Here is a 23272-nt window from a genome sequence, read left to right as displayed (position 1 = left end):
TGATTACTGCCTTTTCTTCCAAAGCTGCTTTCATATTTGCTGGGTTTCTTTCTTCTCCATCATCATTGTTCACTCCTTGGTTCTATAATGGGGATAGCCTCAGGGGTCAGAGGTCAAATGAAGTATGTTTAAAAAGAAAACAGCTCTTGGAATGTCTTGTCTTTGTGTCTTTCCCTTTATTCATGACATAAAGAATGCATTTAAACTTGAATTCTCTTTGCCACAAGCTGTAAAATACTTCACGACTCGACCTATTTTACAGAACACAGCACATGGGCCTTGCACCAGCAGATTCCTGTGGGAAATATGTGCCTGTAAATTGTACTCTCAATGAGACCTCTTCACAACTCACTAGGAAAGAGATTTCTTTCTTTAAAAGTGTGGCAATGGTGGCTCTGAGGTGGATGTAGCACACGGGAGTTCATTATACTCTTGATTGCTGAGGCCTTTGAAAATGTGAATAATAAAATGGTAAGAAATGGCACCCAGAAAAGATTTGTTGCTCCCATCTCTAACCAAGGTTTGTTTGGGTGTTTAGGGACCTGTTTGTCCTGGTAATAAATAGAGCCGCCACTGGGAGGAGGGCGGTGGTCACTTGTGTCCCAAGACAACATACATGCTGATGGCCCCTCTGGTCACAGCTCCAAACTCTCAATCACAGGAGTTCGTCATGCCACAGCAAAGCTGTGCATCTATGCCTGCTTCCTTCAAGAGAACCACACAATGCATCACTTTCTTTACAAGGCTTGCTCTTCTCCCTGTTAGGGGAGAATACATGGAAAAAACAGGCCTCGAGGCTATAAGGGAAGAAACCCCAAGTTAGCAGAGTCTTGGGCCTTGGGACAAATTATTCTTCATCTGCAAAACTAACTGAATATGAAGTTGAATCAAAGACATGAAAACTCCAATGCAGAAGACAATCATCTATGCCTCCAGCTCGGCACGCCAATGAGCCTTCTGTTTTCTAATACTGTATTCGCTGAGGTTCTAGAACCTTGATAGATAAGATTACTGCCACACACAAGTCTGAAGAGGCCAGTCTGAAGAATGCGTGGGAAGGAAGCTGCATGAAGGATGCATGCTATGTGTCCTTAAGTATGTTGAGGCAGAGAGTACATTTTTGAAGTCAAAGGTGACTAGAAAGCGTTGGGGCCTTCTCAGTCCCATAAGCCCCACACAGTGAGCTGTACCCCTCTGAGCATGAATCTAATCTAGCCTCTCACTACTACTTTTCAAGCACATTTCCATTAAAACCCAAAGCATGCTGGAAATCTATAGACTCCCCTAGGGCAGGCCGGCGAGGCCTGACATGGGAGCGTGAAGGAAGGAGGGGGGGCTCCCCACTTACCCAGTGCAGGGACCCCACGCAAAGCTTGGCGGCCAGGAGTGGGATGGTGGCATCGTCCGGCTTGAGCCTGATACATTCCTTCAGCACCTTCACAGCACGGGCAGACTGCACAGGGACGGGACAGAGAAACTGTGTAAAACTCACGGTCTGACAGATGGAAGCATTATAGCCTTCTCAGAGGGGCCAAGGTCTGTGAGAGCCAGAGCTTGGGGCTCAGCATGACAGGGAGTGAGCTTTTACCAAGAGCAAGTTGAAATGGGCCCCTGGTACCTGCCTAACTCACTCTTTGCCTGGGCAACCATTGCAACAACAAGGAAAAATAGACTGCAGTAGTTACACTGTCATAAAAACAAACAACTAATTAAAGCATACTACACTATACTTCTGAGCTCAGTTAGCACAAATAGTATTCCATGTGAGACTTCACAACTCACTGAGTTCCAGGCTTACTAATGGTTGCACCTTTATCAAGTGTGCATATGGCAGGACTGACACCCTAAATATTTGTGTGTATTTCAGCATGCATGTCTAGTAACTCTTGAAGTAGGAACACCACTCCATTTTACTAAAAAGAAACTGAGACACTGAGTGACATGTTCCCTGTCACTCAGGTATGAAACTGCCCCGGGCTTCCCCCAAAAGCAGCAGTAAGCCATGGTCTTGGCTAGTATCCTCTGCTGCTCGACACTGCAGACTGTTGGGACAACCCAAAGACTCTCCCCAGTCACCCAGACACCCTACCCATGCACACACCTGGGACATGTTTATACTCTCACAAGGGATTCAAGACTTAAGTTTAACCATTTTAAAGATGGCAAATTAAGAATTCCTCCTCTTAGTCCTGTGTCCACCTTTGACCCTAAATGTGGCGGTCCATTATGAAAAGTGTTTGAAATGGTGTCTTAGCCTTTTACGAGGTAGCAGGTAAGATACATCCTTCATGAGTTTCACCAGCACACAGGTAGACAGATTGGCGGGCAGAGAGAGACTCACCTTTCCAGCAGCCATCAGCGACAGAGCAAACTGGTACCAGAGGTGGAACTCCTCAAAGGCAAACTTCATGGCTCTTTCTAAGCACTGGTTGGAAAGAAAAAACAATGCTCACATAACGAGGACGGCTACCAGCAGACCCGGTGAGCCCCCGCCAACTCCATTAGCCTCCAGTGCCTAGAACTCTCCATGGGCAGGAGGAAACGGGCTCTGTGGGTATGACCACAGCTTTCAGGAGTGGCCTTTCTAAGAACGGCTGCTGAGCCGTGCTGGTGAGGAAAGAACTCATGGAGACGGGAAAGAGGAGTGGACAGTGCCCCTCAGTGTGGCCACGGGGAAGAGGAGTGGACAGTGCCCCTCAGTGTGGCCACAGTGAAGAGGAGTGGACAGTGTCCCTCAGTGTGGCCACGGGGAAGAGGAGTGGACAGTGTCCCTCAGTGTGGCCATGGGGAAGAGGGGTGGACAGTGCCCCTCAGTGTGGCCACCACAAGCCCAGTGAATCCAGTTTGGACAAACATCCACAGGAGGTGGGTCTGGAACCATGCCATCTTTGAGGTGACAGCTGCTTTCCCAAGTTACTCTTCCTCTTTCTACCCTGAGATCTCCTGCTACCGTAACTGCTCCTGAGCGGCCTTCACTCCCGTGTCCTAGTCAGCCACTGGGGAAGGGCACACTCAGGCTTCTTGGCTCCCCGTGGTGGCCAGCCTACTGTGCATACAGTTCACACACTGCCTCCTAGGTAACCAGGGCCCTGCAGAATGACATATTCACCGTAGAGATATAAGAGGGCCATTAAGGCAGGCGAGGTAGAAGACCATAACGGAGGCTAGAGAATACAATGAATTCTAGGAGCTTCAAAACTCACAATATATTCAAGTAAGAGCCAGAAAGGGCAAGCTACAGGAGCATGGGCAACATTTCTTTTGAAGGGAAAGGTAGGAGAAGCATTGAGAAAGGAAATTGAAGTGGGGACCTTGCAGAGAGGCTATTGGAAGTATGACACAACTCGGAAAGGGCCTCAGGAAGGGAACAATAGATTGGAAACAAGTCAAGGAGATACTGGAGCTAACAAGGCACTTGGCTCCTTGAGGACAGTGTGTAGCACATTGGAGGCCAGTAGGCCTTAGGGCTGAGGAGCTGAGACCGGGCAGGTGAGGAGTGAAGGAAGGCACCGCCAAGGCCAGAGGATGCAGACAGGCTGCCTCAGCATGGCCTCATTTCCTTGTGGCAGCAACTAGAACAATCTTCAACAAGGAGGGCTCAGCAGACAGAGAGAACATGGGGGAGCACGCCAGGCCCCAGAAGACACAGAGCACCAGGCCCCAGTGTCAGACCAACCTGTGATGGCAGGGGCTTCAAGTGAAAGGGAGGACTGAGGGGGTCGCCCACCCAGACCATTGCTTTCTTTATCAAGGTGGAGCGAGGTGGCTGCTAAGAGAGACAGAGCAAGGCAGAGAAAAGGCTCAGATGACCAGGAGCTCACGTCAGGTCACCTTACACCAGCCTGGGTGTGCCTTGCAGCTAGAGCGCCTCGTGCTGGCTTTCCCGACAGTGCTGGGAAGCCGGGTCTGGAACGGAACATGATGGAATTCTCATGGCTAATGGACAGAGGGAAGGAAGGGCAGGAAGCAGGAACTAAGAGTCTCATGGAGGGGGTGACACACAGGACACATAAACACATGAGGTAACACACAAAATGGTGGGGTCTGGCAAGGAGAGAACAACTCTAGTATTACTAGGGACTGGGGTGGCTCAGCTGGAAAAGCGCTTGTGGTACAAACATAAGGACCTGAGCTTGGGTCTCCAGCAGCCATGTACGAAAGCCGGGTGTTCCTGTGAGGCAGACCCCAGGGTCCCTGTAGCTCACTGCCGGTTAATCTAAGCTAGTCCACATCAGTAGCCTCTTGGTTTAGCAGGAGACCTTGTCTCAAAAATAATGTGGAGAGCCGCTGAAGATGACTGGCATTAACCTCTGGCCTCCTCACAGGCCACATACACAATACACATACACATACATATAAGGACTCACACACACGCATGTGCACACGATCGCAGGCATGGACTCAGGTCATCAGGCCTGATGGCAAGTATTTTTTTTACTCACTGAGCAATTTGGCCAGCTCCATTTTTGTTATTTGTTTTTTTAATGATCAAAGGTAGAGTCATCTTGGTTTTTCTAAGACCCTATTTTGAAGTTGTAGTAATTAGGATTAAATTATAGTGCTCAAGATCAAGCAAAGTGGCTACTGGATAGACAGAAACAAGAAGCCCACGATCATACAGAACTGGATTGCTGAAGGAGCACGGCCAGGTGTGATGGCGTGCGCGACTTTAATCCCAGCGCTCAAGAGTCAGAGGCAGGAGGATCTCTGTGAGGTAGAGGCCAGCCTGGCCTACATAATGAGTTCCAGGCCAGCCAAGACTATAAAATGAGACCATGATCAGAAAAGTGGGGGACAAAGGAAGAAAGAGCAGGCCAACGTTACAGGTTAGTGTGAGAAAAAGACACTTAACATCAAACAGCACTATGACTACTTACTCACAAAGAAAATATCTTCAATTGAATTTTACCTCAATGTGTTATAAAACTCTGTTCAGGGCAGACTAAAGACAAAGTGCAAAGCGGAACCATAAAGCAACGGGTGAGACAGATGCTTTCTACCTGAACGGATTACAGAATACCTGTCATCTTAGCCCAAATGCAAATTTACAGTAGGTAGTCACTTCCATCTTCATTTTAGAAACGAAATCCCTCTGAGAGCCCTGCCCACCACAGACTGGGCTACCTCGGGCTTGCTTACTCGTGCAGCGAGGCTCTCGCTAGCACTTGCTGTGCAGCGAGGCACTATTTTGAGCACTGCCTCCTTTGATCATACTTACAGCCCTACCCAGCACAGGAAGGTGCAATTACCATGCTCCTTGAGGGATAGGAGGCCGAAACACAGGGATTTAAGTGACACATGGCATCCCAGTGAGCTGGTGACAGAGCCAGCTGTGAATCCAGCAGCCTGGTTCCAGCGGCTGAGCGAGGCACATAATCGTCGCAGCAATGGATGGCCCGAGGTGCCAATGACAGTCACGCCCCTCACGCTTGTCACTCTTGCTGTGTACAGCACTGTGTACTGAACAGGGGGCAAGGGCTCACGATCCCTACGGATTCCAGGCTCCAGAAGTACTCTTTCTGCTAATGGGGTGTCTGTTCCCCAAGCCTCTCCAGGGTGGATCCCTGAAGCTATTAAAGACTGAGACCTTTACAATTTGCAGAATTCACTTCACTGATTCCATGACAGCCTGCCAAATGGAACATTTTCAGCCTATGTGTAAAAGCCCTCAGCTTGACAAAGATGGAGGCAAGCCATATGTTCCCTCTGCGATGTCTTTCACATTCTTCACCTCTCTCAAGGCTACAGCAACCTGTATCCCATGACAAGCCATGGAGGAACCATAAAGAGAGTCGGAAAAGTTGAGGATGTGCACATGAGGGCTGGGGATACAACTCACTGGCAGTGTACTCACCTAGCATATGCAAGGCCCTGGGCTCTACACACACACACACACACACACACACACACACACACACACACACGCACATGCAAACACACACGCACGCACACATGCACACCAATCAAAAAAATGAAGACCATAGGAGCTTCAGTCAAGTGTGCTGGTGCATGCTTGTAATCTCAGTACACAGGAGGCTGAGGTGGGAGGCCAGCCTACAGTAAAGTACATAGTGAGACTCTGTCTCAAAAAGCAATGAGAGTAGCTACAGAAGATGGCTTGGAGGGTGAGAGGTTAAGTCTGCTCTTCCAGAGGATCCAAGTTTGATTCCCAGCAGCTCACAACCATCTGTAACTCTAGTTCCACAGGCTCTGGTGCCCTCTTTTGGTCTCCTTGGACACCAGAACCCCTCCCCCAAAGAACAAAGCAGAGAGAGAGAGAGAGAGAGAGAGAGAGAGAGAGAGAGAGAGAGAGAGAGAGAGAGAGAGAGAGAGAAGAGAAGAGAAGAGAAGAGAAGAGAAGAGAAGAGAAGAGAAGAGAAGAGAAGAGAAGAGAAGAGAAGAGAAGAGAAGAGAAGAGAAGAGAAGAGAAGAGAAGAGAAGAGAATATGCAAACCAATAATGATAAACTAAGCTACCTCCAGATCACAGGTCTGTGTTCCGTGTCATAGCTGATAGCCCTATCTTCCCGTGGGTTCTTAGCATTTTTGCTATACAGTTCTAGCTCTGAACATGTCCAAACAGCTCCAGATGCTCCAAATTCCAGATGCCATCATGCCCAGTGTTGGACTATCTAGCAAGTGCTGCCTTATGTTTTCAGAAACATCTAGAACTACACCTCTAAGAACTCAAGCTGCCCAAGAGACTTGAAGAGACTTGTGCTGTGACTGGAGACCTGATAGCCATAATCTTCTTAGCTGGGGTGGGGGCTTACCCACTTGTTTGATGAACCCTTTTAAGAAACTGCAACCATCTGTATGTGACAGTAAAAATGGTCAGTTTTAATGTTTGTAAGGAGGTTTGAGGACGTATGCTAATGAGATAGAGTAAAGAACACTCATAATTTAGCAGTGAAAGAAAAGTCCTGATGACAAGAGACTTCTCAGAAGGCAGCAGGTGCAAGGACACAGGGGGGGGGGGGAGGAAGGGACACGGCTGAGAAACTGTTGGAGCACACAGACCCAGCATGGCAGGAGAGAAGACACTCGCTCCGAGGACAGATGGCCCAGGCTAATCAACACCCCTCTCCAGCCACAGAGCTGAGTGGGGCAGAAGCTGGTCATGGACAGATAGTGCACCCAAGGGTGTCTGGCAGAGGGAGCGAGCACCTCGACCCTGCAACCGTGACAGCTGCTGCGGCTGCTCTTGTGACACGAAATGGCAGCAGATCACATCTGATCGCAAGTAGGAGAGTTCCTGGGACTGGGAGAGTGACAGGAGCCCGAGTGGAAATCTGGCCCCTGTTTACTTGTAGTGTCAGAGGAAGGGGGATGAACCTGGGGGTCAGGGGATGTAGCCCAGAGAGATACAACATTGTGGACACCTCTGAATCATCTCCATCGCTAGAAGTGAAGATGAACTTAGCAGCAGGATGCTGGCTTTCCAGGAAGTTACAGGTACTCTGACACCCTCTAAAGGCCAGGTGATACTTTCCAGATGCCGTGGCTATGTAGCAGTGCATCCCTTGGGGGCTAAAGGGCTTCATCATATGAGTCGTAGTCAGTATGTTACTTGCAAACTTATTTCCTGCTGGAATAAGGGCTTCGCCTTTCTCTTACTTTGGCTTTTCATGGGAAGCCATATTTGAAGGGTTCCGGGAACAGGCCGCTCCTCTGGCCTGGGAAAGGGATTTAGCAATTACCTTCCTTGTACGTAAAGCTCAATCACACCAACTGGGTGTGTGGCAGTGACAGCTGCACAATACCACAGGCAGGAGAGGCCAGGGCCTATTCTGGGAATTCAAGAACAAGACTCAGCATCCAAAAGCCAGGGGAGAAAGGGCAGAAATAAATAATCAGGTACCTTGTACACTCGGTTTGACGCCTGGAGCTGAAGCCATCCTGCTGAGAACAGTCTCAGCCTGAGCGCTTTGCCTTTCCTTCTGAACAGTTTTCACTGCAGAGACCCTCAGGGCCCTTCACCTAGGAAGACTGTCTTTCTTGTATTATTATTTATTGAGTATATTATTAAATGTCATTAATGTAATTCTTTATAGTTATATATTAACATTAAAAATTAACAAGGTAGATGACTAGCATGTTGATTCTTTTATCAATGACAATTTACTAAGCTATTTAGTCATTTGGGACCACTGCTTAGAACACGCAGAATACCCCAATCATAAGGTGTGTGGACAACCTGACTCTGTTCTTACTTTACAGACATGGGCATGAAGATTCAGAGAGTCAACAAGATCTGCCTAGGGTCACTTAGTGTCAAGCTGAAACCAGAATCCAGGTCTCATGATGCTATTATTTCTAATTTAATTAAAACTGAAAGTACAAATTAAAATGGAGTTTGAGCAATCTCGTTCAGAGAAGAATGGGTCCAGGAAAAAGCGTCTAACGGTCATGTTCTCAGGACTCAAACTACAAACAAAGCCTCCCTGCCCATCTGTGGGAAAACACAATGTCAAAGCTTGCTCAAGTTTCCTCCTCTTTATTTTAGAAATAAAATACAGGATCCTCTGTATCCTTGCCCCACCCCCTCCTCATTCCTTGTTGCTTTCAAACAGTAAGGTTACTCCAGGCAGAGGATCTCCAAGTTTTATTGCTTAGGAAATGCTTAAATAAAAATACATTATTTCTTCTGGCCATAGTGAGAATAGAAAATGAGTTTTTTTCTTTTTCTTTCTTTCTTTTTTTTGGGGGGGGGAGGGTGAGGTAGGGTGAAGGGTGTTTTCTGGAGATAGGGTTTCTCTGTGTAGCCCTGGCTATCCTGGAACTAGCTCTGTAGACCAGGCTGGGCTCAAACTCAGAAACTCTGGTTTCTGAGCGTTGGGTCTCCTGCACCTCCACACCTGGCTGAAAGTGGGTTCTCTTCAGTGGTCCCAGGCAGCAACCTTCTCAATTCTCTGCGTTAGCTTGACTAAGTGCCCAGTATAGGAGCCCTGGTTCCAACTCCCTCTGCCACGTTGCCAATGCGGTTGTTCTTTGTTGGCCTTACAGAAAGCACTAAGTTCCTGTGTCCTCCTCCTCCCCCTCAGCTGCTTCTCCCCTTTGGATCTTTGTTATTGGCTCTCTGGCCTGCCTGGGGTGCCAGGCTCTAACCCTCAGACTGTGCTGCAGCTCCCCTGATATGGATGTGAGGGCTGCAGAAGGTAGGGGGCCAGAGTTGGCGCCCTGGTGGCACGAGGACAGTGGCAGACTGTGTACAAAGGAAACGAGCAGCAAAGGCTTAAGTGAGGCACAAGTACAAAGCAAGCCAGGGCCTGCTCAGCAGCAGCGGACTCTGAAGACTCTAAGATGGCAGCATCAGCGGCTGTCCCCTGAGGAGAGCCACAGAAAGCGAAGAAAGGACCGTAAGGAGTGCAGCGAACTCTGAAGACTCTAAGATGGCAGCATCTGACGGGACTGAAGCCAAGGTGATTAAACCACAGCTCGAGGACCCAGGCTGACTTGATACTTATTTACATATAGACCTCTGGAATAAAATAAAGACCACAGACTTGGCCAGTATGGTTTCTGCAAGAGTTGCGAGTCTATTCAGCAAGGAAAAGAATACTCTCTTCGATAAAAGGTGTTGGCTTATGTGATTTCCACACATAGCCTTTGTGATGTTTGTCAACTGACTGTCAATTGACACAACCTAGAATCACCTGAAAGAAGGGCCCCTGAGACTGTCTGTGAGGGGTTACCTGGACTGTATTAAGTGAGGTGGGAAGACCCACCTGGGCGGCATCCTTCCCTGAGCCTTCGGGTCATGGACTGTACTACAGAAAGGGCGCTGCACACTAGCATGCATGCATCACTGCACGGCACTCTGATCTTCACTGTGGATGTGACGTGACCAATTCTCAGGCTCCTGCTGCTGGGACTGCCCTGTTTGATAATTACAGGACTAGAACCTGTAATTATAAGCCACATACATCTTTTCTCCCTTGAATTGCTTTTGCCAGGATATTTTATCACAACAATAGAAAAACCAACCAACCAACCAACCAACCAACCAACCAACCAACCAACCAACCAACTTAAAACAGGAATTAGTACTGAAAGTACTTTGCTGTGAAAAACCTGACCATGCATGTGGCCTTTAGATCTCTGAACAGTTTTGTGGATAGAAAGTGGCAGCTTTTGATACCTTGGGGTACAAAGCAATTGCATGCTGGAAGCAAAACTTATTGGGCCATTCTGGTAAGAACTTGGAAAAACAAGAATGTTGAAAGAAATTCAGACAGTAGAGGCCTAGATCATGACATTTCAGAGGATAACATGCACTCTACTGGGAACTGGGCTAGGAGCCATTTGTATGGTACTTTGGCTAAGTATCTAGCTTCAGTCTGACCATGTCCTAAGTACCTGAGTGTAGAGCTGGATGCCAATGTTCTGATTTGTTGGGCAGAGAAACAGTCAAGGCAGAATGGTATTCAGACTGGTGGTATAACTGCTAAAGAGATCAGCACCATCATAGAGAACACTCCCTCACTGCACTGAGACACTAAGAAAAATATTCTGAGGGCAAAACCTTACCCATCAGAGGCGACATCTTGAACGTGCAGCAGAACTGGGAAATGGTGACCACGTGACACTGGTTTTGAGGGTACAAAAGATGTAAGATTGAGGGGGTCATGGAGGAGCTGCTGTGTGGTAGGACTGTTATCCCCATGTAAAGGCCCTGAGAGGCTGCTGTGTGAACTCTTGGATGTGAAGCACTGCAGACCCTAGAGCACAGGAGATGTCGGGGCCACAGGACATTTGCCATGGAAAGCTGCGGCACAGACTGAAGCTTGGCTAAGCCCATGCACAAAGCCCTGTGTGCAGAGCAGAAGAGAGGGGCTGCTCTGGCTTGTGGGAACCAGTTGAATATATTACAAACTCCAGATGCCAGACAAAGGCAACATTAATCTGTTTTTGTTTTTCAATTTTTCCAGTGTGATGTGGTGTGGTGTGGTGTGGTGGTAGTAGGGTGTGGTGTGGTGTTGTGTGGTGGTGGTGGTGGTGGTGGCGTGCGTGCATGCGTGCACGTGCGTGTGTGTGTGTGTGTGTGTGTGTGTGTGTGTGTGGTTAGTATATGTATAGGTGAAATGTATGTGAGTGTGCACACATAAGGAGGCCTGTGGTCAGGAATCATCAATGCAAGGACTATAGCTAGTCTTGCTGGCCATCTTTCTTTGGGAATGTCATGTTAACCTTCCAAGGCTGAAATTATAGGTGGGCTGCTGTACACAGCTGGCATTTGTGGATTTCTGGTGGTCTGAACTCTGATCCTCACATTTACTTGGCAAGCATTTTAACTTCTGAGCCATCTCCCCGGCCTCTGCATTAACTCATTGCCCTCAAGCTCCTGCTTTTGTGACGTCACCACTATTATGCTATACACAGACACTTTGAGCTGAAAACCCATCTCCCATGAGCTGCTTCTATCAGAGTTTTATCACAGCAACAGAAAAACAATCTAACACATATGCCACATATATACAGAGTTCACCCAGAGAGGCTCATCAACTCCGAGTATGGGAGCCAAGCCCGGAGGAGAAGACTTGGGGGTACACCGTCATGCTTTTGAATTTGTCATTGAATCAGTGGCTCCTCAGAGAGACACCAAGGGAATAAGCAACAGAAGAAAATATACTGGGTTTAGTTAGAATCAAAACTTCTTTACATTAAAGGACATAATTAAGGAAGTAAAAACAGAATAGAGAAATATCTGAATTATATATCTGATAAGTTTATTATGTATTTAAATAAAACTATAACAATTAAAAATTAACAATTTAAAAATGAGCACAAGGCTTAAATAATCATCTTTCCAAAGAAGACATACAAATTAACAAAGGATGTGGAGAGGTGCTCTGGGCATTAGGAAAATGCAAGTCAAACCCACAATGAAATACCACTCGGCCCCAACAGGGCAGCAGTAATCAGAGTAATAGATGCTGGGGAGCAGGAGGACTGGAGAGAGTGAAATGGGAGGGTCTCTGTGAGAAACAATTAGCAGTTCCTCCAAAAGTTCAACAAGAATTTCCATATGACATGGCAGCTCCTTCTCTACAGAATAAGAAGAGGAACTCATCGCTGCTGGAGTTCTGCTTTCACCCTGTCCAGACACTATTGCAACAAGGCTGACATACAAAGCTAAGTGGACAAGCCAGGCCTAAAGGGGAATGGATGACATCATCTGTTTGTTAGGCTGGGCAGTAGTGCTCACGGCACACTCCCCACAGCCAAAGGGTGAGGACGACTCATGCAGCCATCCATGAAAGAGTGGATAAACACAATGTGACAGGTGTGCACAGGGGAACATTATTCGACAAAAAGGGATGTGGCCCTGATAACATGCTGTCAGACATACTATCATAACAAGGTTGAATCTTAAAAAGATTAGCTCAGTCAGGCACATGCCACATGATTTGTTTAATACTAGGTACCTGAAATAGGCAAATTCACAGGAAGGGAGATTAGAGTTGCCAGAGCTGTGTGTGTTTGTGTGTGTGTGTGTGTGTGTGTGTGTGTGTGTGTGTGTGTGTGTGTGTGTGTAGGAGTGGGGATAGGGAACTACTGCTAACTATGTACAGTTTTATTTGAGGTAGTGGAAAGTTTGGATTAATGATGACAGTTGTACAACAGTGTGAATGTCATTGAATATTTATGAACTGTATTTTTCAAAGATCAAGGCAGCATACTAATTTTTTAAAGAAAAAAATGTAAATAAGACACGAGGCAGTGAACACCTGGAAAAGTGTCTCCCTGAGCTGTACCACATAAGGGTTTTGACCGCTTCTGCTCCTCCCAAGAGTATAAAGAGGGAAGGTGTGCTTCACAAAGCAGGCTTCACAAAGAGAACCCAGCACTGGGGACTGAGATTCTTTGGGGTAGGCTGTGTTACAAAAATAGCATGGATGATTCTACCGGGCTGGTTCAAAATACTGGACCAGATCTGTCTAGCAGCCCTGCCCCAAGCAAGATCCTAATACGCAATCAGTGGTGCTTACAACCTTGGTAAAAGTCTGGGGAAGACACACCCATCATTCTTCCAGGAGAGTTTCCCTCCACAGCCCACACAGGTGGCTGTGGCACGGTCACACGTCACTGCCTTGCTGGGGCACCTAGGGCAAGGTGAGGCGCTTCCCAGCCGATGATGACCCTCTCAGCAGGGCTAGAGGTGGGCAGCACTCTCACAGTGCCTCCTAAGAACAGAAGTGCTCAGTTTGGGAGGTACAAATGTCCCTTTGGTACAGTTATTAGCCATACTACCCACAGCTCTACAGATTTACCATAAACAAATGAATATAGTTCAATGGAACGATAAAAATATCCCTTCAGTTGTTAAAGCTGCCATGTTTATGTAGGGGGAACGCACGCCATCTCCAGAAAGACCCTATAATATTCTTTCCAAATGGAATTGTTAATAGTCACACTTGAGAAACAAGCCTCCTTAGCAGCTTGGGTTCATTCTGAAAAACAGAGGAAGCAGGGCTCCTGGTCGTACTTTTAATAGAGGGGTTGTCATGCCAACGAGGGTTGCTGTTTAAATTGAAGGGGAAGAAAGAAGTGTTCCTTCCTACACAAACTTTTCAGCAGGGTTCACAATTAGTCCTTAAAAAGGCCCACAAAAACTCATAGCACTGGAGTGATGGGAAACACTATGCTCATATCATTTGTCAGAGAAAGGCCATGCATGAGAAATCTCAGGTTTCTTTCTGCTGTGCCATTCTTCATACCCACGAGTAGGGTAAACAGGGCACTGGAGAAAAGAAATGCTGCTGTGGGCACATGCCAGGGCAAGCTGACGCTGAGCGCAGAGAGTGGCCCTCTATCTTGAATAAGCACTGGCAAAGAATGGCGCAGCGAGAGAACAATGTCCCCGGCCCGGCCCTGCTATGGAATTTTCAAAGACTGGGTCTCTACCACGCCTTCATGACACACCTGCTGCCTAAGGGTGCCAGTGACAGGAAAGGGGATGGGGCGGGCTAGCACACACAGCAGGGCCACTTCCTTTTCTTTTCCTGGTACCTGTGGGCTGAGACTTGCCAAAGAGAGGAGCCAAAGGGAAGGAAACCTGCTCTGTGGACATGAGGCTGGTTGGGGACAGGAGGGAAGCTCAAGGACAAAACTTTTATCCAACATCCTGGTGCTATGGTACTCTCTGGGCACAAACGGCCTTGCCCACACACAGGAAGATGCTAGTGTTTCTGAGGCATGCACGGCTAGCTCAGAGATCAGTCAGGGTGTGTGACTAGATCCATTAGAGAGGGCCAACACCAAGCCCGACACAGCTGTTTCCTTCTATACGCCATGAAGTGTGGGAGCTAGCATTGAACATACCTGGCATACCTGACAGTCCATCTGATAAATGAGGAGGCTACTAACTAACTAACTAACTAACTATCTAACTAACTAACTAGCAGGCTGAGGGCCACGGCGCCCATGGCCTCTTTGCCTTCTCCTTTCCAAGCAGGATGGGGCAAGATTTCATGAAGCTGGTCAGGATGCCAAGCAACTGGACCTCTGAATTGCTTATTTTAAAAATTTTCCATTTAATATTTTAGACTAATGTTGGCCACAGAAAACTGAAACTGCAGGACAAAACTGCCAGTAAGGAGGAGGCCTACTGCACTCAATCCCAGCAGGCCTTGATGGTCCCACTCAGACATCAGCGCCTCATCCCTTCAAACCAGCACAGCCAAAGCCCTCACCGGGAAGCCGCCCTTGCTAGCCAGGAACATATTGCTTTGCTCTGCTGTCTTCTCTAGTTTCACCATCTTTATCTTTCTATGTGAGCTTTATAGGTACATCACACAGACCTTGTCACTGCCCTGCCCTGGCAGCGAGAGTGTCAGCAACACCTAAGCACTCAGCTGGCACTTAATGGGCTCTGCACATTGGCCTTCATTCACGAGATTAATAACTACCCGAGGAAATGGCTCAGCGGGGAGTGGCACTTGGTTTGCAACGAGGCTCTAGGTTTGAATGCCCAGAACTCGTGTAAAAAGCCAGGCATGGCTGTGTGTACCTGTAACCTTAACATTAGCACCCCAAGATCTTAATGCCCAGCCAGTCTAGCTGAAACCGTGATATCTGTGTTCATTGAGAGACCCTTCTTATGACAATAACCTGGAGCACAACAGAAGACACCGGATATCCTGTTTCAGTGTCTGCATGAGTGTAACTGTATACTCACATGCATGCACTGCACATATAGCCACATAACACACATGCTCACACACATACACACACACACACACACACACACACACACACACACACCTAACTCTGAACATACATAGCATTATACTCATTTTACAGAAAAGAAATAGAGACATAGGTTAATGATTATGAAGGGTGACACAACTGTGAAGTGACAGGTCCATCCAGAGCTCAATACAAAGTCCTCTCTCTGACTGCTGTGAGTGTGCACAGGGCATGCTGAACGGGTGGCCTGAGTTTCAGGGTAAAAGACAGGATGGGCAGCATGCCAATATGAGAAGAGGATAGGAATTTATCCACCATAAAATATGGATGACAGAATCCCAGTGCATGTAACACACACACACACACACACACACACACACAGCATCTCACTGTCACAGGCCATTCTTTGTACAGATAAATTAAAGATGTCTTTAAGATGCCAAAGAATAGCTAGCTCAGAGTTTCTGACTCTAAGTGACTATTATTATTATTATTATTTTTTATTTATATGTACTGTTTGATTCTTCAAGGAACATGCAGAGCTGTTGCTTCTGACAAAAAAAGAAACAGTGAAGTGAAGTTCATTGTAGGAAGAAAGGAAAACAGAAAGGGGAGAGGGGGCTCTGGGGGTTTCTCAACAGAAGAGTGGAAGTAGTTTAGAGAACATTAGGAGCAGATCCGCCCCACGTAGCAACGCTACTCACATCAGCAACAGAAGGCAGAACCAACCAAGCACTTAGCTCCAAAGCCTCCAAACAGCATCCATAAGACAGAGTGAAATGTTGAAACAACATGTAATGCGTGCAACCTTTAAAACAGCGGTGAGCCACCGGTTGTCGGCGCTGGGCAGGGAACTCTGGTCTCTGCAAGGGCAGCAAGCATGCAGAGTCATCTCCCTAGACCTGGCCATCCTTTTAGGACGAAATGTTTGGGAACCAAAGGCGAGAGTTGCTGCTGTGACTCTGGTATCCGTAAGGGTTCAGTGCAGTGGAAGGCTTAGAGTCTAGGATGGTCCCTTGGGGAGAGGCTGTGAGTGACTGCGAGGCTGTGGGCCTCAAGCTATCGGGGCCATGACGGAGTTCTCATGTGCCTTGTGAGTTATCAAAAAAAAAAAAAATCTTTCCACTCCTAATTTGACATGCAACCTCTTCCTCGTTCTCAAAGGCTCTCACAGATGCTAGCTGGTGAGTCTCACAGATGCAAGCCAAGCAGTGGGTCTCTCCACAGAGGTTGTGTCATGGGCTGTGAACCTCCAAGACTGTGGGATCAATATCCCTCTGCTTCACTGGGCAGCCAAGGCCAGAGGTCTCATTATGGTGCTACAGAGCTGACTATACAGACACACACTGTTAAAGATGCATGAACAACACTGAGTTACATACTTCACACTACTAACTTTGATATGTAAACTTCACCTCAACTCAAAATGTTCCGTTCCTGTTTTAACTGAAAATCTAGAAAACTTAGAACATAGTAAATGAGAACAGAAAAACAAGCCAGATCGATTCAAGAAAACCTCCAATAAATGAAGAGATGTATAAGCTGGTCACTTTGAGGTGTTATCTGAGATGGCAGGACGGCTCTTGCTTAGTAGAGGATGTACTGGCTACGCCCTCAGAGTGCTGGACGGGGTCCCCCTGAAGTACCGTGGAGCCTTCATTCTCATATGGCATCATCCTGTGTCCATCAGAAGATTTGAGACAGGACACTTATCACATTTGAGAAGAAAGTCCCAGCTACCCGGAAAATGCAGGAAAGGCTGAGGCCCTGAGCCCAAAGCCTTTCTCACAGGATGCAGGCTATTGTCACAGGTGTAGGTATTATCACAGGATGTTGGGTCTTCCCAGGTCAGCCATGTGTGCACATTGTTGGCTGTTTCCCTCTAGACTGGAGCCTGCACTGTGCAGAAGACACACCTCTCTCACAACTGTATTCCCAAAACACACAGCCCTTGGTACTGAATAGGTAACAATATACATATATAATGAAAAAATAAAATGTATAATTCTATTAATTGATTTATATATCTAAGGCAAAACACAGCAATGATGCCAAGTCCCAAAGTCTCTAAGGGATGTACAGGCCCAGGAAGTAGGGGCCCACAGAGGGGACTGCAAGGCTGCGTGACAACAGCCTGGCCCAAACCTAGGCCAGAACTAGGTCCCAGCAGGGCAGGCTATGCATGCGTGGGCACCTGGGCCATGGCATTATTTCATGGCCTTGTGGGGTTTGGGCTTTTCAGAGGCTGCGTAGCCACTGCACTGTATAGTCACCAAACCAAAGACTAAAAACAGAATTAAGCCCCGCAGCTCATCCGTTCCCCGGGGCTCTGCCTAATGTGGTGAGGCACCCCAGGCTGGAGGGTGAGTCTCGCTCTGATCTGATTTCAGCCAATCTGTTACTGTGTTTCACTCTCTGTCCTCGTGCCCAGAGGCTGTTGCAATGGGTATAAATTTAGAACGAGAAAGATAAATAACACAGAAAAGTTTATTTTAACAAAATAGGTTGTTTCTGTTTCTCTTTCTCTATATTGCTAAAGGAAAGATAAGTTGGTCTTACTTATTTAGCCTTACTAACGTGAAATTTGGTATTCTGGGCAGGAGCTTAATAATTCATAACCCTGACTCAGATGGACTAACCCCACATGAAACCAAAACATCACATGTCTGTCCTGAGTGCTTCCTGGTAGAGGGGGTAAGAACGTCACAGCCCCTTCCCAAACTCTGGAATCTACCAGTCCACTTCCGAGCAGGCACGGCACTCTAAAAGCATAGATAGTGCCTTTCTGACATGCAGTGGTTTCTACCAGCCAACCTCAGGTTAGTTGTGACCCAAACTGCATGCCATCAGAAGTTACGGTCATAGTTTAAAGGAAACTGTTTCCCGAAGAAAGCAGCACTGGAGAAGCTTTGGTTATGATAGAAATTATGTGGGAAAGAGACTACTTTGGGAACTGCTGTCCTCCTCCCACACACCGCCTGGAGGTTTGATCTGCTGAGGGAAAGAAGCTTGTCATCACAGACTGACTGCTTAGCCCAGGCACACAGGAGAGCAAAGATCACTAACTGGTCCAATGACGTATGCCCCTGGCAGAAGGGGATAAAGAACCAGGTCCCTCCTCAAATCATTTCCCCCCTCTAACAACCTGGAAAGCAACCAGACTTAGCAGCTGTACCTCTGACAGCATCTCATACTGGCCTCTTCTTCCAAGAGCAATGGTCAGTAAGTCATAGACCACAGATGCGCTTTGCAGACTGATGAGACGGTCACTCTTGTGTTCGGGAATCCTGCTCAGCACAGCATCTCGGTTGGCCTGAAGGTGACATAGAAAAGAGACGCAGATGGTTAGCTAGCCTACACTCCGCCATGGTCATGTGGCATAGAGGCCACCTAGGCTCTCCTGCCTCACAGGGCAGGAGTAAATAACAGACGTGTCACCTAAAGTCATACATCCAAAATCCCCAGAGCACCACAGACATAGATTACGGTTTGACTCAGCACTGGAGGCCACATGTAAGCTTCTCTGAAGGACTGCCTAGCTATAGGATTCTTCAAGTGAGCCCCACCCCACCCCCTTATCTTTCTGTGATCTGGCTTCTGCCCTGTGCTGAGAAGGGGAGAGTATCCCCAGCCTGGCACCTCGGGTCCTCGAATTGTATCATTAAGTCCCGCAGAGGTGATCAAACTTTCCTCAGTCACTGACACTCAGATCCCTGCATGACATCTCCATGGGAACAGAGCTCAAAGACTAATTCAATCTTCTAAGTGGAAGCACAGAACAGATTTGAAGTGCAGAACAGATTTACAAGACAAGAAGTGAGCAATTTTCACTTTGCCACAGAGGACTCAAGAGAACACTGGCCAATGTCCTGTGTCCACTGCTTAGTACAGAGACCCATGAGAACAGCCAAGCTCTCCCAGGCCATCTATCCAGAAAGCTCCTCACTCCAACATGCTTTCCCTGTTCCGAAACTTAATCTCACCATAGATTGCTCCAGACACACCACACAGACTAGAGTCTGGGCAGCTGTCTCATTGCCTCTTTCTTCCCTAACAAGCACTCTAAATCACTGAAGTTAGAGTCCTGCTTGCTTCCCCCCCCCCCCCCCCCCAGCTCTGCTAATGAATAGTCCCCACCGTGCCTGTCTGAGGAGCAACAAGGCATGCATGGATTCCATTTGAGAATGGTACTGAGGTTCTGGGGGTCACTTGTCCCCCAGGCTGATGTTTATCTTCCTGCCTGGCATTCAGAAAGGCCACACACACACCTTCCCTCTTGCTAATGAGGCAAAATGCCTTATTTGTGTCTGCGCCCAAGTCCAAGTCATTTAGTCTCCGTCACCCATCAGAACTTACTCACTTGAAAACTCCTGGCTCTTAAATGTCAAAGCCAAATGAGACTATGTAGAACAGGCCACTTCCTACAAAGTGAGTCATCTCTTAGGAACACAAGCCTGCTTTTGAAGAGTTCATTCTAAGTTTTCTTTACGCAGCTCCTTTTGAGCCAGCAAAAGACACTCAGAAGGAAAGAGGGCCTGCTGTAAATGGTCTCTGCTTATTCATTTGCTATAAATCAGCAAATGACTACTCTACTCAGACCAACGCCTGGAAGAAAACAAAACAAACTGCACAGATACTATGTAGGAGAGGTTTTTAAGTTATTCCTAATGTGTCTTCTTTCCAGACAGCAGAGGAAAGCTATAACCTCTAGATACCCAGAGTCCTGACTTGGATGAGGTTACACAGACACACTGCTAAAAGCCTCTGCCTCCAGTAGCAGTGTAATTTGCTATGCAGTGAGAATTGGTGCACTTTCAAATGACTCCTTGTAGGTGGAAAGATGGTAGAGAAACTGATGCTTCTAAGTTAGAGTCAGAGCTAAGAAAGAATATCATTTTTCCAGACATCCAAAGAACAAGGCAGCTCCTATTTTGGTTTTGAAATTGAGTACATGAATTATCTGTTCCCCCTCAATGAAAAATCAAAGTTCCAAAGGACACTGAGAGAGAAAGCCCCCTAGGGCAACTGCATGTAGAAGAGGTTTAGAGACAGCCAGTGCTGTAGTTGGGAGGCTGTGACATCACAGGATTTCACTGTCCCTGAAGAGAAGAGATGGTTCTAGAAACTGGATACCATGGAGGCAAACCTGACTGCCTCTAAGGGTTTCGACACTGAATACCATTGTGTACTACTTATATGAAGGAGTGGGTTAGCTGAAGATACCACTCTACAGCACCCATACCACACTAGAGGCAAGTGCTGTAGACATGTGGTCATATCTCTCAAATTCCAATTTGGAGCATCCAATCTCATAATCATTCAGTAGTCCACCAAAGGGGTTGGGCACCACAACCAATCACATCTGCATGGAAGAAATAAAGCATCCAGTACAGTGGGGAGGCCAACAGGAGCTGCCCTCACAAACCAGTGACACAGCAGGTAAGTCTTGCTCACTTGAAAAAAAAATGATCACTGAGCCACTGCCAGCATTATCCCCTCTGTGCCTTCTCTGGCACTGCCAAGGCAGAGCAAAGAATATAAATGACACCATCCCAAGTTACAAGCTGATGGTCAAGGAAAGATGAACCCGGCACAACCAGCTTCCCAGAGAGAAGTGAGCCCAATGACGTCAGCAGTGGCCCGGTAGAAAGCAGTGGTAACCCAAGCAGTCTGCCCCTGTAAACATCTTTTGGTCAGTTTGCAGAACAAGAGAATGCCAAGCTTTAACCTGAGGCAAGAGGGTTGCGCATGCTGAAGCCCTAGCCTGTGTTGTGCTGGCCACGTCCTCCTGGCATTCCTCTCCCGGCCCTCTATCCAGTCACCTCAGCATTTTTCCAATTCAGCACCACGTTGAGGGTGGGACTTCTCTGCCTTTCCTGATGACTAATTTTTCTCTATGGGCTGCCGGGTGGGCTAAAATCTCTGAGGAGGGAGCCATATAATTTACACACGGGCGGAAAACCAAGCACTAACCAGGTGTACCCTTCTTACTCTGGCCTCAATCTTCATCTGTAGAAAGAGGGAATTAGACAGGAAATCCCTGGGGCCTCTAGCAATCTGTGCTTCTGCTCAAGTGCTAGGCACATACCTTTGCCTGTGGTAGTTCTAACTACTTCACTGAGGTATCCCAAGGCTCCCTCGTGCCACACAGAGCAGAAGCCCAAGAGACAACAAGCACATAGTTTAGACCATAGGTCAATATCCCAGCCAAACACTGAGAGTGACTTTCAGAGAATCCTGATGGTCTGGCCAGAACACCCCAGACTAAAGCAGACCTAGGTGGCAGAGAGCATTCCCACAGCCTGAGAGTTTGTAGGGTTCTGATCAGGAGGTGGTAGAGAGAGCAGGGTGAGAACACTAGAAAGTTCCATCCAGCTCCTGCCAGGAAAGTAGAGGTGGATATGTTCAAAAGTGATCTACCTCGGCGCTGTCTTCATGCCCCACACTGAGGCGATGCCCAGTGTACTCTCCCTGGATTTTCACCATAGGTCCCTTATACGTGAGAGTGCTGATACCCAACCATACTTGGCAGATAGAAGATAAACCAAGAGCCCTCTCTACTGTTGCAGAACTCACGGTGACTAAGAAACGCTGGCTGTCTGGGGGTTCAGAGACAGCTTTCTTTTTAAATCAGTGCTACTTTTCCCTTCGCGTAGGCATTCTTTCTGGAAATTTTCCTCTAGACCAAAAATCATCATAATGAAGGAATACCCACAACAAGAAAGGGGTTCTTGGGACTGGGGAGAAAGCAATGAAAATCACATTCCACTTACCATAGATTCACTAATGAGCAGTAACAGCAGCGCCTCTTCAGTATTTTCTTGAGGACAAAAAATGCTGCATAAAGAAAACCAACTTTGGTATACGGCAGTTTTGAAATAACAAGAGACACACCACTACAAGTAAAGCACAATGCTAAAAGCATCTCGATTTTTATACAGACTCCATGAAAAACACTGTGTAATTTGGGCACTTGAATTAGTTTGCTCATTTCAACAGCAATCTGTGGAATTAACACGTCTCATCTACACATTTTAATGGCAAGCAGACGGATGAGATAGAACAATAAAAACCCAAACAACATATGTACCATTACAGAGGCAGAAAGTGAAATCAATACAACATGACCACAGACGCAATAGGGCGCCCTTCACAAAGTCACTCGCCTTACCTGACTCCTGCTAATTACTGCATCTTATTTTGTCATTCTGATGAAATAGGAGGTTGGTAACAGCTGCAGGGACCGAGCCACCGTCCTAATACTGAAGGAATCTGTGAGCTATCTTAACTTAAACGCAGGGCTCATACTGATTGGGGCAGCATGCACGAGCTGTCTTGTTAATCTATCTCATGGTATTTGGCTAAATCTAAATTCTTAGGTAAAAAGAAAACGCTCTTAAGATCAGTGTTGCTGAGGATTAGGAAACAATAAAATCCCAAATACATCCCAGCCCCCACCCTCTATATCCTAGGCCTTGGTTCTGTAAGCATGATTGCGACCATGTAGCAACCCCACCACCACCACCCCACTCTAGAGTGCTGGACTTGGGAGTAGAATTTTGGGCCAAACAACATTTCCCCTGAGAATTGAAAAGGAGTTTATGATAAATAAAAATAAACTTGGCTAAAACAAAAACAAATCACTGCTTATTTTTAAGATGACTAAATAAGAACTGACTGAATTTATACCTTCCTAGGAACAACATAACAATCACTTAATTGAGATTTCCTCTCCTCAAGTTAAAAAAAAATAAAATAAAAAGGTAAAACCCCACATTTTACAGATAACTATAAATCCTTGTTCTCTTTCTGCTACAGCAGAGAATACCAGAAGTAATAGGCAATCCAGTGCTCGACCCTCCTGCAGAACCCTGCTGTGGGGATTTCTAGGGCCACGCAGGGCTTCAGCGAGGCTAGCCTTGGAATGGACAGTGGGATTCTGGGCCTAGAGCCGGAACTTCTGTGGGGAGTCAGCTTCTGGTATCCTGGGTTTTCAGCAAACACAACACTTGTGATTATTCCCTGCTATCCTGGCCATACTCACATGCAATTGGGGACCTTGTAAATAAACGAGCAGCCTG

The 23272-nt window shown here is 47.1% G+C and overlaps 1 protein-coding gene across 3 annotated transcripts in view; it reads right to left on the bottom strand.

The window, feature by feature from the left end:
• The window catches only part of Ttc7b (tetratricopeptide repeat domain 7B), a 215169-nt gene that overhangs the window by 85152 nt on the left and 106745 nt on the right, over positions 1-23272 (bottom strand). For all 3 annotated transcript variants that reach the window (XM_052185252.1, XM_052185251.1, XM_052185250.1), the window contains exons 8-11: positions 21965-22028; positions 18367-18504; positions 2342-2425; positions 1349-1453 (exon numbers count right to left, since the gene is read on the bottom strand). In XM_052185252.1, the coding sequence (XP_052041212.1) occupies positions 1349-1453; positions 2342-2425; positions 18367-18504; positions 21965-22028 (391 nt within the window). The remainder of the gene's footprint in view (positions 1-1348; positions 1454-2341; positions 2426-18366; positions 18505-21964; positions 22029-23272) is intronic.

The sequence above is a fragment of the Apodemus sylvaticus genome, chromosome 6, assembly GCF_947179515.1.
Source record: "Apodemus sylvaticus chromosome 6, mApoSyl1.1, whole genome shotgun sequence".
Taxonomy (NCBI): domain Eukaryota; kingdom Metazoa; phylum Chordata; class Mammalia; order Rodentia; family Muridae; genus Apodemus; species Apodemus sylvaticus.
Note: the sequence above shows the minus strand (reverse complement) of the source record. Positions and strands in the feature narration are given on the sequence as shown.